At 43.5% G+C, this 14,259-nt stretch overlaps 1 protein-coding gene across 2 annotated transcripts; it reads right to left on the bottom strand.

The window, feature by feature from the left end:
* Positions 1–6,631: 6,631 nt before the first annotated feature.
* aamp (angio-associated, migratory cell protein) lies at positions 6,632–14,017 on the bottom strand. Of its 2 annotated transcripts, XM_056301370.1 has the most exons (11): positions 13,725–14,017; positions 12,395–12,538; positions 12,147–12,266; positions 11,876–12,015; positions 11,361–11,505; positions 10,923–11,006; positions 10,204–10,319; positions 9,982–10,076; positions 8,793–8,883; positions 7,388–7,542; positions 6,632–7,030 (listed from the first exon to the last, which is right to left on the bottom strand). In XM_056301370.1, exons 1-11 carry the CDS (start codon positions 13,813–13,815, stop codon positions 6,955–6,957), a joined length of 1,257 nt encoding a protein of 418 aa, XP_056157345.1. In that variant the 5' UTR covers positions 13,816–14,017; the 3' UTR covers positions 6,632–6,954. The 2 variants fall into 2 exon arrangements, with proteins under 2 accessions (XP_056157345.1, XP_056157346.1); XM_056301371.1 differs by lacking the exons at positions 7,388–7,542; positions 8,793–8,883.
* Between the last annotated feature and the right edge of the window lie 242 nt (positions 14,018–14,259).

Raw genomic sequence — 14,259 nt, 5'->3', positions numbered from 1 at the left:
ACGGCTGATTCACCTGACCTGCATGTCTTTGGGAGGAAACCCACGCAGACACGGGGAGAATATGCAAACTCCACACGGAGGACGACCCCCAAGGTTGGACTACCGCGGGCCTCGAACCCAGGACCTTTTTGCTGTGAGGCGACTGCGCTAACCACTGCACTACTGTGCCGCCAAGAAAAACATCAGTGCAAGAACATTTAAGTAACATAAGAAAGAGTCCAGGTGCCAGATCTGCCATGATTACTCTGTGATTGTCATTTTCCCCGACGCTATTTGGATAGTAGATAAATTGTAAACCCACCCATCTCTTCTCTATTCCAAGTGGGTCATAATTTTCTTCTACAGATATTTGCAATATTAGTTTTTGTGTCATGTCTACCCCCAAACAAATACATACGATAACACTGTGTTGATGTTAAATCACAAGAGCTGTCAAACATGGCACATCTGTAAATGTACCCTTGAACAGAGGAACAGTGGCAAGGCTGTGGCGCAAGCCAAACACAGAACACTCCTCCACGGATAGTTTGGATGAAGCTCAGACCAGAGGAGATGGACTGGTTCCAGTTAGATAATGGCGTTAAACAAAACGTTCCAGCTCCCCCACTGTCTGGAAAAACACTATCTGGACATAATTGTCCTCCTGTGTCTAGAAACTACAAAGGAGTCCTCCCAACATATCTTCCTGAAATGACGGGGGATAGATTACAATAAATCTATGACCCCTATGATGCCAAATCATATTACTATCACTTTTTGGTGTCATCTATGAGAAACTGGACCTCAGTCCCAGCTTCTTCATTCAGTGACGTGATGAACAAAGCATGCGAGGCAAAAATTCAAACAGAAATGCAGCGGATTTTCCACATATTTGCTGTCAGCTACTTGAGTTGTTTGCTTTGTTTCAGTTAGTATTATTACTATTGGGGGCTGCATGGCTCAGGAGGTAGAGCAGCTCGTCTAGTGATCGGAAGGTTGCTGGTTCGATCCCCAGCCCCTGCAGAGAGCGTGTCAACGTGTCCTTGAACAAGACACCGAACCGCTCGTTAACTGCTCCTGATGAGCAGGTTGGCGCCTTGCATGGCAGCCTCCACCATCAGTGTGTGAATGTGAGGCAGGCACTGTAAAGTGCTTTCAGTGGTCGGTAGACTAGAAAAGCTCTGTGTAAATGCAGTCCATTTACCATTTTACTAACATCCAATCATTGATCTGTACATCTATCCCAGCCTGCACTGGGCAGAAGGCAGGAAGACCCCCTGGACAGATCGCCAACCCATTGCAGATTACCAATATCAGCCCTACTGGTATTTACAAGTCATATATTTCAGGAAAGCCAAAATATTACACATAGCGCCTTTAAAAACAGAGACCCAGTCCAAATTAAATCATGTTTTCCAATCTCGTATTTTTTTAACAGAGGGTATGTTCATGTAAAATTACCCAAAATTTCCGAACTGCTGCTGTTGTGAAAATGTTACTAAAGACCCACGAGGAGTTCTCCTTTGTCAAGATAATTACATCATTTCAGAAAAACGATGTGCTTCTGGGAATAAATTACATCATCTAATATCCTGATTTGATTGGACAATCAGCTGTCATCATCAGTTGGCCTGTTTTCAAATGGTTGCCCTAGCAACACCATGTAAGCTAGCTCGCTAGCTAGCCATTAATAAAGAGTCTTTTGAACTCAGCACTCCTGAGAATCAGCCGTGTTCAGAGATGGTGCACTAAAACAATTATAACAATTCAAATTATGCTTCTAAACCTGAGGGGAAAAAATTACATTGATATTCCACAAAATAAAATTTATTGAAATAAAATCGTTGGATCCCGTCTTTAAATTAGGTTAAGGTACCCTTGACAATACATGCAAACTATTTGCAAATGTAAAATAGGATTTCCCTCTAGAAAGTGTGACTCTTGGAAGCAGTTGTGGTTATTATCTCTCCAAATGTGTACTCTTGTAAAATGAATTGTAATCAAGAAAACAGATGGGTTTTTAATAGCCACATTAGTGGCTTGGCCCCTCCTCTGTTGGCACTGCCGCAGCACCCGTCTGTCTGCCAAACAGATTTACCACAGCACCTACCCTCACCACGCTGTTCGCTCTGGTTAAAGGGGAGATTAATGGAGATGAGTCTGCAGGGTGTGCTTGCCCCGAGGCGATGATAAAGTGGCCCCTTCAAAGCTTTTGTCCTCAACAGACCTTCGAGGCCAAAAACAAAGCCTATCCGATGACAGATGGATGAAAAAATCAAACTGCTGGCGCCAAGCAGCTCAACATCACAGGTGTTAATTTTCCTGGTCAAGCTCCAAGATGGCTGCAAACAGTCATGCTGAGAAAAACAGGCAGCGTAGGATCAGTCTGGTGCAGCTGCCTCTCGCAGAGAAAGACCCATTTACTGTCACAGTAAACCTAGTTTGTGCGAAGTTTAAGATCATGCATAATCGAGTATTAAAATATTGCCCTTTCGATGACCGCAAATTTACATGCAACTTAATGCATAACGACACACAACAAAATATATGGTACGAGTTTGAGTAGTAGGCTGTACCAAGAGATGATCTGAGAAGTTTGTTTTTTTTTGCCCTTTGTTTTATATTATGTATAGTTTTGATAGAAATATATTGATAATCAGCTTTTTACATGTGCAGTGTTCTCATAGTGTCTAACAGTCTTATAGAGGCAGAGCCTATACACATTTTTGTTTCTTTGTCTTCCTTCTTGTGTGAATAATGGAACGTGCATGTGCACATACACAAGTAGTGCACACATAAACACACACACAGCACACACGCACACACAATCCAGCTGCACGGAAGAAGCACTCGAGCACAGGACACTGACCGTCGGTTGTTATTCTGTTTTGGCCCGTGGGGAGAGGCTGAGCAGATGACAATAGGGACATGGAAGTTAACAGAGCTCACACAGATGGATTACAAATTTTTTTTTTTTATCAACGACTGCAAAAACACCTAGTGTCTTAGGTGCAGATGAAACAAACGAACCCTTGTATTGCACGACATCAGAAGTATCTGGTCTACTGCAGTGTCAGTCTTCGTTAGCGATGGATGTAAATCAATCATTCCTGTTGGCGGGATCGCGCTGACATTGTAAGGACATCGTTCAAGATGGTTGTGCTTTGTGACCCACACCTTTGGCTTGGCCACATATGGTCTACACCAGGCCTCCTTTTTTCATTACCTTCTTTTTATCTGAGCACTTTCAACTTAATGTGAAACACATTGCATTTTAATACACATAACGTGGGATATATAGTTTGATTTGATTGACTGATTGATTGATTGACCAGGATTGGGGTTACCAAACTGAAGCACCATCTATATGTCTATGCTAGACTTTGAAATATTCACAAACAACAAGGATTTCAGCTTGTTTTGTTGTTGTTTTTGCACCGCGGAGGCTTAAAAGCACACGCTTAGCAAGCCTATAAAAAGCAACGCCGCTGCGAGCGTTTCCATTTACAAGCCCTCATTCTTTTACACTCACAGACCCCCTCTGGTTGTGTGAGCAGTCACTGACACAGTCGCACCACATAAGCGCAGTGTTGCACTTGCACCTCTTCTGGCAGAGAGCGCTTATTAAAGGCATTGGCATAGCAACAGGATCCAGTCCTTGGTGGCTCGTCTGCTAATGTGTTTCCTGATTGTGGAAAAAGTGGGCCAGGGCCGTAAAACGCCATGTTTGTCGAATTGAAGAAGGACGAAAACATCCACTTATGCCGTCTCATAGGTAGCAATTGCCAGCCAGGGTTGTCTCTATTATCAGAAAGCCACTTTCTAGCTAAGTAGGATGATTTCTCTGCTAAATAAACACCCTGTTTTTTAGAGTTGAAAGTCCGTTTAGTCTCAGGATCAAGAGGTGTACTCGTCTAGTCAATCAATCAATCAATCAATCAATCAATCAATCAAGTTGCATTTTATATAGCCTAAAAAAAACAACTGGCCATAAGAAAGGTTGGCATAGGTTAACTGTATCCATCCACAGTGGTTAGTGCTGTCGCCTCACAGCAAGAAGGTCCTTGGTTCAAACCCTGGGGTTGTCCAACTTTGGGGGTCATCCCAGGTTGTCCTGTGTGGCGTTTGCATGTTCTCCCCGTGTCTGCGGTGGGTTTTCTCCGGGTGTTTCGGTTTCCCCCACCATCAAAAAAGGCACGCATGTTAGGGTTAATACTCCTGTCTGGGGCATGGCAAGACGGATTCGAGTTGGTCCCCGGGTGCTGCGCCTGCACGGCGGCTGCCCACCGCCCCTAACTACACAGTTAGGACGGTTAAATGCAGAGCAATTTCCCTACAGAGATCAATAAAGTATCTCAAAAAAAATTTAAAAAAAAATCCATCCAATGTCTTGAGGCGCTTGCTTCTTTTCAGGAGTAAGGGGGGACCGGAGACAATCCCAGTATACTTTGGGTAGAAGTCGGGGAGACAACCTGTACAAATGGTCTGTCCAATGTATGACAAACACAGACATGAGTTACACTCTCATTCGTCTGTGTTGGTGGCTGTGTGACAGATTTGTGGTTCGCATGGTGAGTAACTTGGGCATCTAAGTGGTGAGCACATAAACAATGACGTCGAAACGGAGAAGCCCACTCTACATTTTTAGATTCTGACAGGAAATGTGGGATTTGTGCCTTTTTCTGGGCTTGTAGTGAAGTGAGAATAAGTGGCCTTTTGGGATGGGAAAAACATTTTTTTTTTTGTGGTGTGCACCTCTTCATTTCAGATCCGAAAAGATAAAGTTAATCCATCATTGATTTAGCAAACTTGATCAAAATCATTATCCAAATAGAAACACGGCTAGTGAAAGGCTAGGCTATGATTAAATAACTTCGAACGTTAAACTGAAGTATCAGTGAGGAATATCATCTTAAATTGGCACTGAGATGATGTCACCTAAGTTGAGTGGATCCCACCTGTATTTCAACGTAAAAGCAAAAAACCCTCCAGGGGGCGCCCCGGTGGCTCACCTGGTGGAGCGCACACCACATAAGGCTGGGTCCTTGCCACAGCGGCCTGGGTTCGAATCCGGCCGGGGCCCTTTGTTGCACGTCATCCCCTCTCTCTCTCTTTCCTGTCTCTCTACTGCCACTGTTAAAATAAAGCAGAAAATGCCAAAAAACAAAAAAAAAACAAAAGAAAAAACCTTCAAAACCGCATTTAGCTCTCCATGTTCAGCGTTTCGTGTCTACATTATGACTGTGCATAACTAGTCACTGACATTTGACATTGAGCCACTCATACTCGGTGTTTGTGGATGGAATACCTTTCCCAGATGGTCCTGTCCTCTCTGTTTTTAAGGAGCAACTAGCTTTACTCATCTCTGCCTCAACTGCAGATAACATAAAACAAGACAATTCATCAAAAGATGCAGTCTAAACAAGTAAAGAAGCCACATGGGAATATCAAACATGCTGTATTGGACCTGGTCTCTGTCCCAGCCTCCCAAGTCATCCCATGAGCAACTAAATGACCACTCACGTCCCAAAGGATAAGAGCATCGCTTCGTGAGTATTTCTTTTATCGCATCTCTAAAACGACAGAGCGTAAACAGAAGTAGCATGAGTAAGAGTCCATTTCTCAGAAACTGAGAGAGCGGTCGGGATTGACCGAAAACAGCCTTTACGTCAAAAATAAATTTTAATAGATCCCAGGAGGAAAGGACATTAATCCACATGCCGCATTTTCATTTGAGTTTACATCTAAGTTGTAATTTCGGACAGCGTCGTCCACTCGAGAGCCGGAAAACCACACATCCCCATTATAAGCCATCTAACCCTGACCTTCAAAAAAAAAAAGACCTGAAATATCAAATAGGGGATTTCTGAGGAAACCGCAAAGGGTGTTACGATAACTCAGTCTATGAATATATACCCTCTTTAAGATTCCTGCACAAGAGAACACTTAAAGTAAAAGGGTGGGGCCCTGTTCCTTCCACCTACAGAGCCAAGATGAGCATGCACGCTCACACACACGCACACCCCCCCCACACACACACATACATACATGCATACACCCCCCCCCCACACACACTAAAGGTGTGCTGGATTTTGCTTGCATGTCTGTGAGGCCAACAGAGCACGACCAGAAACAATAGCCTGCTAAGAGGCCGCTAATACACCGGCCAAGAGGACGGCACAACACAGAAGAGCCAACACGGCAGGCCAGGACTCTGCAGTCCACACCATCTACAGGCCACTGGCCACTCTTTCAAGGCTGAGGATGTGCACATCCTTGATAGGGAGGAACGCTGGTTTGAACGGGGAGTCAGAGGCCATGTGAAGAGGGACCAGCCATTCCTGAACTGGGGGGCTAAGAGTACACCTGTCGCCATCTTACAATGCCGTGATTGCAAACGTTCCCAAATCCTCTGTGAATAGTGCACATGGCCGTTGAAACTCTTGTCAATGGTCATGGCAATTTGCATATGAAACTGATCGTTGACTTTGGTCGATATGCAACTGTATTGTTTATAAGGGTGGGGACACCTGCAGTCAGTTGAGACTGAAGAGGTCACCTAGATGAGTGATGAAACATTTCTCTCAAACATTGTGTCCAGATGAACTGATTCAACGTTCTTTGAACAGCCTGCTAATGGCAAACCACCAAGCAAAATAATAATAATTTTAATAATCAAACACACCTGCTTTGTTAAGAAACAGAAAAGATAATGAAGGATCTTTTGTCCACCACCTGCTACACTCCTAAACAGGCAGGTTAGACTGGAAGGCAAGGTCATTGGGAAAAAAAAAAAAAAACTAACTAAAAAAGCAGGAGATGGAAAATGTCCTTTCCAGAGGCAGTATGAACAGGAAGGTGTGATTATTGTGGTTGTGGCGCCCATAAAACTGGGACATGTAAAGTCTGTCCTGCGCCTCTGCTTCACGATTCCTCTCTCGTCCTCCAGTCTTTCCTCTCCTCGTTGCCGTCTCCTTACCGGTCGGGTCTTTGGAGGCAGAAGACCTTCGCCTGGTTGTCTCCGGAGGCGGTAACAGCCAGTGATGCTTCTCTGTGTAGGAAGAACAGGCAAGAATGGCCAAGGGTGAGATGAAAGAGATCCAGATTGCCGAGAGGGTTTTGTTTGACACAACTTTCAACACAATTTTCTGCTAAAGCTTTAATGTCATGAGAGTGAAAAATATCTGAGGGAATAGCACAAGAATCCCTCAATCCCTATCCTAATGCCTCAAAACTATGTGGCCATGAACACATACAGGACTACGAAACCCTGCCAACTCTGCGGCTGTTTGTTGTTCAGCAGCTGACCCTGTGGTCTGAACCGATTAGATCGGGATTCGTTTCACCACCTAGATAAAGTATATTATTATAATCCCCTGCAGGCATCCATCATGGGTGTGAGGCCTACTTGTTGAGGGTGAAGTCCAGGATCTCGGAGGTATGGCCGCGGTACTCGGACACCATGTTGCCCGCGCGAGCGTCCCAAAGGCGCAATGCTCCATCTAAGCTGCAGGTGGCCACCACCGAGGAAGTTTCCTCCCACTGCAGGTGGACGATGCCAGCCTGGATGGAGAAGAGAGGTGGAGCGAGAGAGAGACAGAGAGAGTGATTGACAGGCAGCGAGACTGAGAGACAGACAGACAGACAGACAGACACAAAGACACACACTCACAGCCTCGGGTCAAAAAGGCAAAGGCATGTACCTACATACACACTACATGTGCGCACATGTATGTACAGCTACCCAAAGGGAAGACACACCACACACACAAATATTTCCACCAGTGTATTACAAGCTCAGTGGCTTGCTGGGCCTAAGCATCAGAGAATTTATTTATTTTAAAAGTTTTTTTTAACTACAGTTACAGTGGGGCAGTCGGTTGGAAATGTACGTAGATAAAATGTTGGAAAGCTCAACAGTGACATCTGTTGGTTAAAACGTGAACGCACTATAGGAAAACAGCAGGTCTGAGATCAGTGTTCTTTACCCTCATTGTGCGTAGAGCCATTCAATGCTCACGATTCCAACTAGCACAAGCTGGTGGCACCAAGTGCCGATTTTTCCCTAGGCCTTAAAGTGATCCGTTTGGAGAGTGCAAAATCAGGTGCACAATCAGGACTTCAAATACAAGTTTTTGTAGAGTGCAAAAATTTTTTTTTTTTATCCCCCCCCCCCCAATTGTACCCCGCCAATTACCCCACTCTTCCAAGCCTTCCCAGTCGCTGCTCCACCCCCTTTGCCGATCCGGCGAGGGCTGCAGACGACCACATGCCTCCTCCAATACATGTGGAGTCGCCAGCCGCTTTTCACCTGACAGTGAGGAGTTTCACCAGGGGGACGTAGCGCATGGGAGGATCACACTATTACCCCCAGCTCCCCCCCCAAACAGGCCCCCCGACCGACCAGAGGGGGCGCTAGTGCAGCGACCAGGACACACCCACATCCGGCTTCCCACCTGCAGACACGGCCAATTGTGCCTGTAGGGACGCCTGACCAAGTTGGAGGTAACACTGGGACTCGAACCGGCGATCACTGTGTTGGTAGGCAACAGAATAGACCGCAACGCGACCCGGATGGCCAGAAGCAAAAACTTTTAGTATTTTTATTTTAATTTATTTTGTTCTTGAAATGTGCCCAGCAATTCCAAGGCTGTAAGAATCAGTACCCAAGCTGGACTTCTTTCTAAGTGTTTTTGTAGAGTGCAAGAAATTTGATGTTATTTACTTTCATTTCATTTTGTTGTTGTTGAAAACACAGCATTCCAAGACTGTACACTGTCAGATTCTTTGTAAGACTCTGCTATAGTTGTTACCTCGTGTTGGCATTTATGCCTTAGGACTTGTGTGGAGAGGTCATATATGGCTAGTGTGCCATCCAGATAAGCCACAGCAATTAGAGGCAAGCTGATGAGGACAAGAGACACAAGGGATTATGGTACCTAGGGAGACAAGAGGTATACAGACCATCCCAGTGCTTTCGTGAGAGTAACTACACACTTAAACATTTTTTTTTGAGCGAATAACTGAAATAAATGGCCTCATTACAATGTACGATGTCCGTCCCGAATGAAATCTAATTTCTGTAAAAAAAAAAATTTAAAAAAATTATAATACCCACATTTCCTCTACTAAATCTGTTAAGAATTATGCCTCTGCTGATTTAACTCTGCTTTAGGTGTCCAGCCCCAAATGCTTACAGGTCAAAGTACTATTTCAATCAATCAATCAATCAATCAATCAAGTTGCATTTTATATAGCGCTTTTGCCCACAGACAGGTTGCACATGCAAAAAAAAAAAGTATGGATGCTCCTGCCCCCATTGAGTGGATAAACAGTCAGCTCTCACCAACTACTGCCATCTTTTTTTGTCTGTGTTCATAGCATCGACACCCCCCTCCCCAAATAAAGAACTTTTAGCACCATGAATTGATCCAACTTTGCAACACAGAACAACAAAACATGCGTTCCAAGTGGTGTGTTATCTCATATGCCATTGCATTATTGAATTTTTACCCTGAACCTCTGGAAATTCTCCACCAGGATTTGTAGTTCTTGCTCTTTTTTTTTATAAATACATACTGGGGGCTTCAAGTTACTGGCTGTGTCACGTGGTGATTGACTTTGCATTTATTGTTTCTTGTCTTGCATTTCATTGTACAGCAATGAAATCAAATGCAAATTTCCAGTGAGCACAATGAAGTTCATTTTCTACGCTAAAACAATAAGGAATTGCAGCTCCCACCTGCATTCACCTGATCAGACTGTTTAATGAGGAGCAGCTGTTACCAATTCCTTGCACAGTTACAAACGTTTTGTACACTTTTGTACACATAGCATTTCTCCTTTTCAGATAAATTAGTAACAACTTCAACATGTTGGCTCCCCTTTAGCTGTTAATGTGTAAATCGACACAACCTCACCAAAAGGTTTAAGTTAATGTCCAGGTGCTGTGGGGCTGTGGCTAATTCTAACAAACAGGAGTAATGTTGAGTGTGCACTTACACATTACAGAATCCCACAGATTCCACGGAGTTGGATTCTTCCTCGTCTTTTGAGCCTTTGGCTTTGTCCCCCTCCACAGAAAATACTCCAACAACCTTTCAATGGGAGGTACACACAAACTTTGCTGACATAAGTGAAGACACACTAAATAAATTACGACTAATCATAAGTTTATTTTCCCTCTTCTGGCAAACCACTTCTGTGCCACCCTGCAGTGCCCACCTTGCCGGTTGCAGTGTTGATAAGTTTGGTCAAACCATCCACTGAGCCGGTCAGCACCAGAGATCCATCCTTGTTGCATGCTAGGCAGGTCAGCGCCCCCTGGTGTCCATCCTGACCTGTCGGGGGGAGAGACAGTAGACTCACGCTGCAAACCTTGATCCTCAGGTCAGCCATTTCACATTTTTTCTTTTAACACTAGTCGAAAATCAATATGTGCCCTCAAGCTTAGTTTGAATAGAAATATCTTCCAAAATAATCAAATCAGTGACTTCATGGTCTTTCCATTGACCTCCATTATTTTTTCCGGTCTGGTCTGGTCAAGCCATTGACCTGTCTAATAAGCCCGCCAACGCAGAGTGATGACGACAGCAATGTTTGTCTTGGGAAACGACAAAAAATCTACACTACTCTCAATTTCACCATTCAGGCTTGGCTCACATGGCTGCATAAGGAATATGTATTTAATCCAGGACCACATATAAGTAAGTGGCCAAAAACAGAATTTAAAAAAAAGCCGTGTATCTATGTTTTTATGGAATTCTGAGTTCCTTAAAAAAAAAAAATTCTGTAAATTTGATGGGAGAAAAAAATCAGATTGTGTCAAATTTAAGGTAGTCTGAACATAGCCTCTGTTTACCACACAGTACGTTATGTGACACCTGTTGGAAACATGAAATGTAACGGCATTAAGCATGGCAGATGAGAGAGGCGAGACTCACCTTTGATGACATGAATGGCATTGGACTGCTTAAGGTCCCACAGCCGTACCGTGCCGTCCTCGTAGCCCACCACCGCCCTCTTACCTGAATACACACAAACAACAGAAACCCTTCTGCTTAGTCTGAGCTGTAAAGTAATACAACGGCACTTTTGCAGACTTTATTTTCCCAAACAAACTTTTCCTAATCTTTCAACAATTTTATTCCTGTTGAAATTGTCTGTTTTATGCTTCCATAACCTTGGTTTCAATTCAGGTCTGTTCTTTTTAATGCTTCATTATTATTCTACTTTCTCTATTTTCCTCCCCATTTTTTTTACTGTGTAAGGGATTTTTTTTTTACCATTGGAAAGTATTTTCTAACACTGTTATGAACAGTGCTAAACAAATTACACTTTTAGGTTTTTCTGCAAGGCGCTCTAAATTCTCGGTTTCTTACCATCAGGGAGCACTTTTCCGCTGGTCGCTTGGCATGCGGGACTCTGGAAGGTTTTACACTCTCCACTCGGAATCTTCCACATCCACATATTACCATCGTCTGTTCCTGCAAGCAGTACCGGAGCGCAAGGATGCCACTCCAACCACTGAGGAGGAAGGAGAGCAGACACCAATGCAGTGTGGCTCAGTGAATGGAGAACGGCAACTACAGTGTTCAGGGTACGGGTCTGATTCCCATAAGGGGAACCAATGTTGAAAATATATGCGCTCATGGTGCCACATGATCCTCCCCCAAATGGAAGGCACGTTACGAATTTGTGACTAGGCATGGAAGGGAACTTTAAAGACAAGCAAATGTATTAGATCTTTTTGGAGTTGTCATTGAATTGAGGTATCTAACAATAATATCTATCTAGGCTAACATCACCCAACAATACTGGCACAACAAAAAAGCTAACAGTTAACACAGGCAAACATGTAAACAAACACACAACATGCATACACACTTTGTCTTACCTCCAGGTCCCCCACTTCAAAAGACCAGATCTCCTCCTTGGTCTCAACTTTCCACACCTTTATCAGGCCACTCATGTCACCAGATGCCACCATGGAAGAGTCATGGCTGAACAAGACACACGTCACCGAGTCTTTGTGTCCTGTAGACAGGAAGGAACAGGCTCTTGTCAGAGAGAATTCATTGTGCTATTCATTTCAGTGCTACTTCTGCATCATTTCTATCTCACGCTAAGAACTGTAATTTGATTTTTAGCCTGCCTTTGTGACTCACCAGTGCACTCAAACAGGACTTCTCCATCGCTCACCCTCCACACATAAGCTTTGTCATCCTCTCCCCCTGTCACAGCTAAGCTATTTGTCGCTGGATCCAAGCTTACACAAAACACACAGCCTAATGAAATGGAAAATACATTACATCAGTGAAATTATAAACATTTATCTGACAGCCGAAGTATCAACTTGAGTTTAATATTATGTAGTGGCTATGAAAGTTAAGAGATTTAAAACTGGGATGAGTACCAGTGTGTTTGGAGAAGGTGAGCTCGCTGTCATCTTGCTCCGCCTCAGCCTCCATCTCGTCTTCAGTTTCCCATCCTTCGTTGTAGTCATCTCCATTTCCAGCATCTTCAAAGTCTACATCCTCTAAGTCATCAGCCAAATCGTCTGATGGTCAAGAAAAACAAGATATGGCTGACCTTTTTTGTTAATGGAAAAGTTAACATCCAAAGTAGAAACTGGGTCTCTAATCCTTGTTTTGATACTTTTGGACTGGGAACCAACTAATCAATCAATCAATTAAACTTTGTTTGTAAAGCACATTTCATGTGTTAAAATGTAGTGCAATGTGCTTTCCATGAAGTGAAAGTGCACAGATAAAAAGAAAGTAGTGATAAAAGAAGAAAACAGACGAACTGGGCTGTTACGGTGGTGTCTGGACACTGCTTGGCATCCTCCTCGTCATATTCTTCATATATTTTATAATTCCATTATAATTCTGTTATCCTCTTTCAATGTTGTATTTAGAACATTGTGTAAACATAGCATCCACTGCACGTTGTCCATCTTGGGAGAGAGATCCGGCCTCTGTTGTGCTCCCTGAGGTTTCTTCCAAATTTTTCTCCCTGTTAAAGTGTTTTTTGAGGGAGTTGTTTCTTATCCAATGCGATGGTCTAAGGACAGGATGTTGTGTTGCTGTAAAGCCCAATGAGGCAAATTTTTAATTTGTGATATTGGGCTATACAAATAAAATTGACTTGACAGACAAAATGAAAACATCTGACCAAGCAGACGTTCTCAGTAGGTAGATGTCTTGCTCGTTTGGGGTTAGTGATCTGGCCGCCCCTGGGACACCTACCCAGTTCATTTTTGGTGGGAATCAAACCCCTGGTTCTGGAACTTTAACCCCTTAACGTTTAGGTGGGACTCGATCCTCTTTACATCAACTTTGGTGAAATCCACTAAATCACCTCTTACAATGACACTAAGCCAATATCCTCTTTCTTCTGGAACTGGGAATGGTTTCTTGGAGTAATAGCTAAAGTGTCCTACCAGCAACCAAAAGTCAGATAAGTCAGATGTTGGCAAAGGTTGTGTTTCAGGTTAGATTGTCAGCAAGTGTTGTATCAACCAGCAGCTTTAAAATAAAATACCCCACTCAAAGTCTTTGTCCCTATCTGTGAACCCATGTTCCGCTGAATGTCATGTACGTGTGTATGTAGTATGTAACAATATCTGTGCCCATGTGCGAGTGTATGGATGTAGGTAAAAAAGACTGTGGTGACAAATGTCCTTAAGCAAAACTATAATGACTCTAACAACCCTAACTAACTGACAGCTGTCAAATGCCTACCAGGTCCCGGCTCCGTTGCGTTTAGATCAATAACTTCGATGATCTCTTCGTCTCCGTGGAGCTCCACAGTGTTTTCCTCACTGTTATCCATACCGTTAGCTTAGCCTGCGAGCTAATAATACTTTAGTATTGCGGAAAACGAGGGAAAATAAAATTCAGACAAAACGTAACTAAGTTATGTACGCTAACAATCTTTAGTACGATCAAAATGTCAGTTTGGGTCGTAAAATCACAAACTGCTCCGTCGATTAGAGTGCTAGACTCCAGTCAACACCAAATACAGCGTCCCCATATTTTTCTTGACATGTGAGAACGGTCGGGGCGCATTAAGATGACGTAATCATACGCCTTTCGTCAACTTGCCACGTTGATCCCCTTTTCCTCTAGATGGCAGAACAGTACCGGAATTATACACGGCTTTTATTCCTGCTAATTGATACAGTCATCGATTAATCTATTAATAACTAATTTGTGTGTTAATATGTTTTACACGAGACCTGACAGCCCATCTTGCTCTGTGCCCTACGCCACTGCG

The sequence above is a fragment of the Lampris incognitus genome, chromosome 21, assembly GCF_029633865.1.
Source record: "Lampris incognitus isolate fLamInc1 chromosome 21, fLamInc1.hap2, whole genome shotgun sequence".
Lineage (NCBI taxonomy): Eukaryota > Metazoa > Chordata > Actinopteri > Lampriformes > Lampridae > Lampris > Lampris incognitus.
The sequence above is the reverse complement of the archived record's forward strand: the minus strand, read 5'-3'. Positions and strand labels throughout refer to the sequence as shown.